The 1,409-nt window shown below is 52.0% G+C and overlaps 1 protein-coding gene across 1 annotated transcript in view; it reads right to left on the reverse strand.

The window, feature by feature from the left end:
- CSTF2 (cleavage stimulation factor subunit 2) overlaps positions 1 to 1,409 on the reverse strand; it is a 28,110-nt gene that overhangs the window by 17,603 nt on the left and 9,098 nt on the right. The window contains exon 4 of the mRNA XM_018571448.1: positions 544 to 680. Coding sequence (XP_018426950.1) covers positions 544 to 680 — 137 coding nt within the window. The remainder of the gene's footprint in view (positions 1 to 543; positions 681 to 1,409) is intronic.

Here is a 1,409-nt window from a genome sequence, read left to right on the forward strand (position 1 = left end):
CTAGTCGCCCACCTCTCTCCCCCATCCCCTCAGATTCTCCCTGCCATTCCCTAGCCCTCCACCTCTCTGCCTCTCCACCCATCCGATCCCTGGCCCAGCCCTAGCTAATAGCTGGGTTATGTAAAATAAATAACCTGGTTCCTATGCTGCGCCCAGTGGTTAGATCCACCAATCCCGACATCGCTACAGCGGGACTTGCATACAATGTGTTGACCAGGAAGATGCTAAGAGACATCATAGTGAGCAGAGAGATGAGCTCACCGGTCTCCTGCTGCTCTTTCACCGTCCATTCAGCAGGTTGGAAGTGAAGAGAGGACACCATTGTATTCTGTAACTCCGAGTCGTCTCATCTACCTTGCTGTGAAAAGTTGATGACCAAGCCGACCCTCGCCCACAACTAACAATTCACACGAGCCACCCGTCCCATTTAAAGACCGGCAGTATACACAGGAAGTGGTTGACGTAGCTGGTCCTGAAACCTCTGACAAACTCTGCAGCTGCACCAAACCTCTGCTAAAAATACTCTCACAGCTGCTTCCTCACCTTCATCTGTTTCATCAGTTCAAACATCTGCTCAGGGGGCAAACTAGCAACAGCCCGGCTTATAGACTCCGGGGCGTCCTCCGGGGACACCGGATCACCATACGGGGACTCTATTATGGGCGCACCGGTTCCCAAACCTAGAAAAAGCAACAGAATTTTAAAAAAGGACAAAATTATGCCGGATTTCTTGGTCCAGTATGTTTTTTCCATGATATATAACTAGGGATGCACCGATATATCGGCCGCCGAAACATGCTGGCCGAAAGTGCCATTTTTGTGCCGATGCAGCGGCGCATCCCAGGTTTCTTTCCTCCCCGCTGGGCGCTGCTCTGTGTCCCAGCGGGGAGTAGAAAAAGTGTTACAGCCGGCCGAGCGCTGCGGGAGGAGAGCACTGTGAGCGGCCGGCGTCTCTCCTCCCACACCGCTCATCCTCCTGTCACAGTCCGGCAGAGCGGTGTGTGGGCGGAGACAGCCAGTGCTGTCACAAGGGGCGGAGCTCTCCTCTCCGCACAGTTTGCTCAGCCTCGTGACAGCGTGTCAGAGATGAGAGCAGGTACAAGCAGTGATCAGTGATCACTGAGTGTTTGTAAATGATTGAGGACAGAGTATGGTTACTATATCCTCAATTATGAATGAATGGGAAGTGATCAACATCACACCTACATCACTTCCTGTTATTTCGGTGCACCTCTATATAGAAGGACACATCAATGGGGATTTTATTAGATTCTGGTCAGAGGGTGCAAGGGCAACATTAAACTAAACCCAATACTGCAGCTCATTGGTCCTTAGATGTGGCGTCTGCATTGAGAACTATGAGGGGGGGGGGGGGGGGGGGGGGCTTTCACTCACCTCATAGTTCTAGC

The sequence above is a fragment of the Nanorana parkeri genome, unplaced genomic scaffold (genome assembly GCF_000935625.1).
Source record: "Nanorana parkeri isolate BGI_ZX_2015 unplaced genomic scaffold, ASM93562v1 scaffold1760, whole genome shotgun sequence".
NCBI classification, from domain to species: Eukaryota; Metazoa; Chordata; class Amphibia; order Anura; family Dicroglossidae; genus Nanorana; species Nanorana parkeri.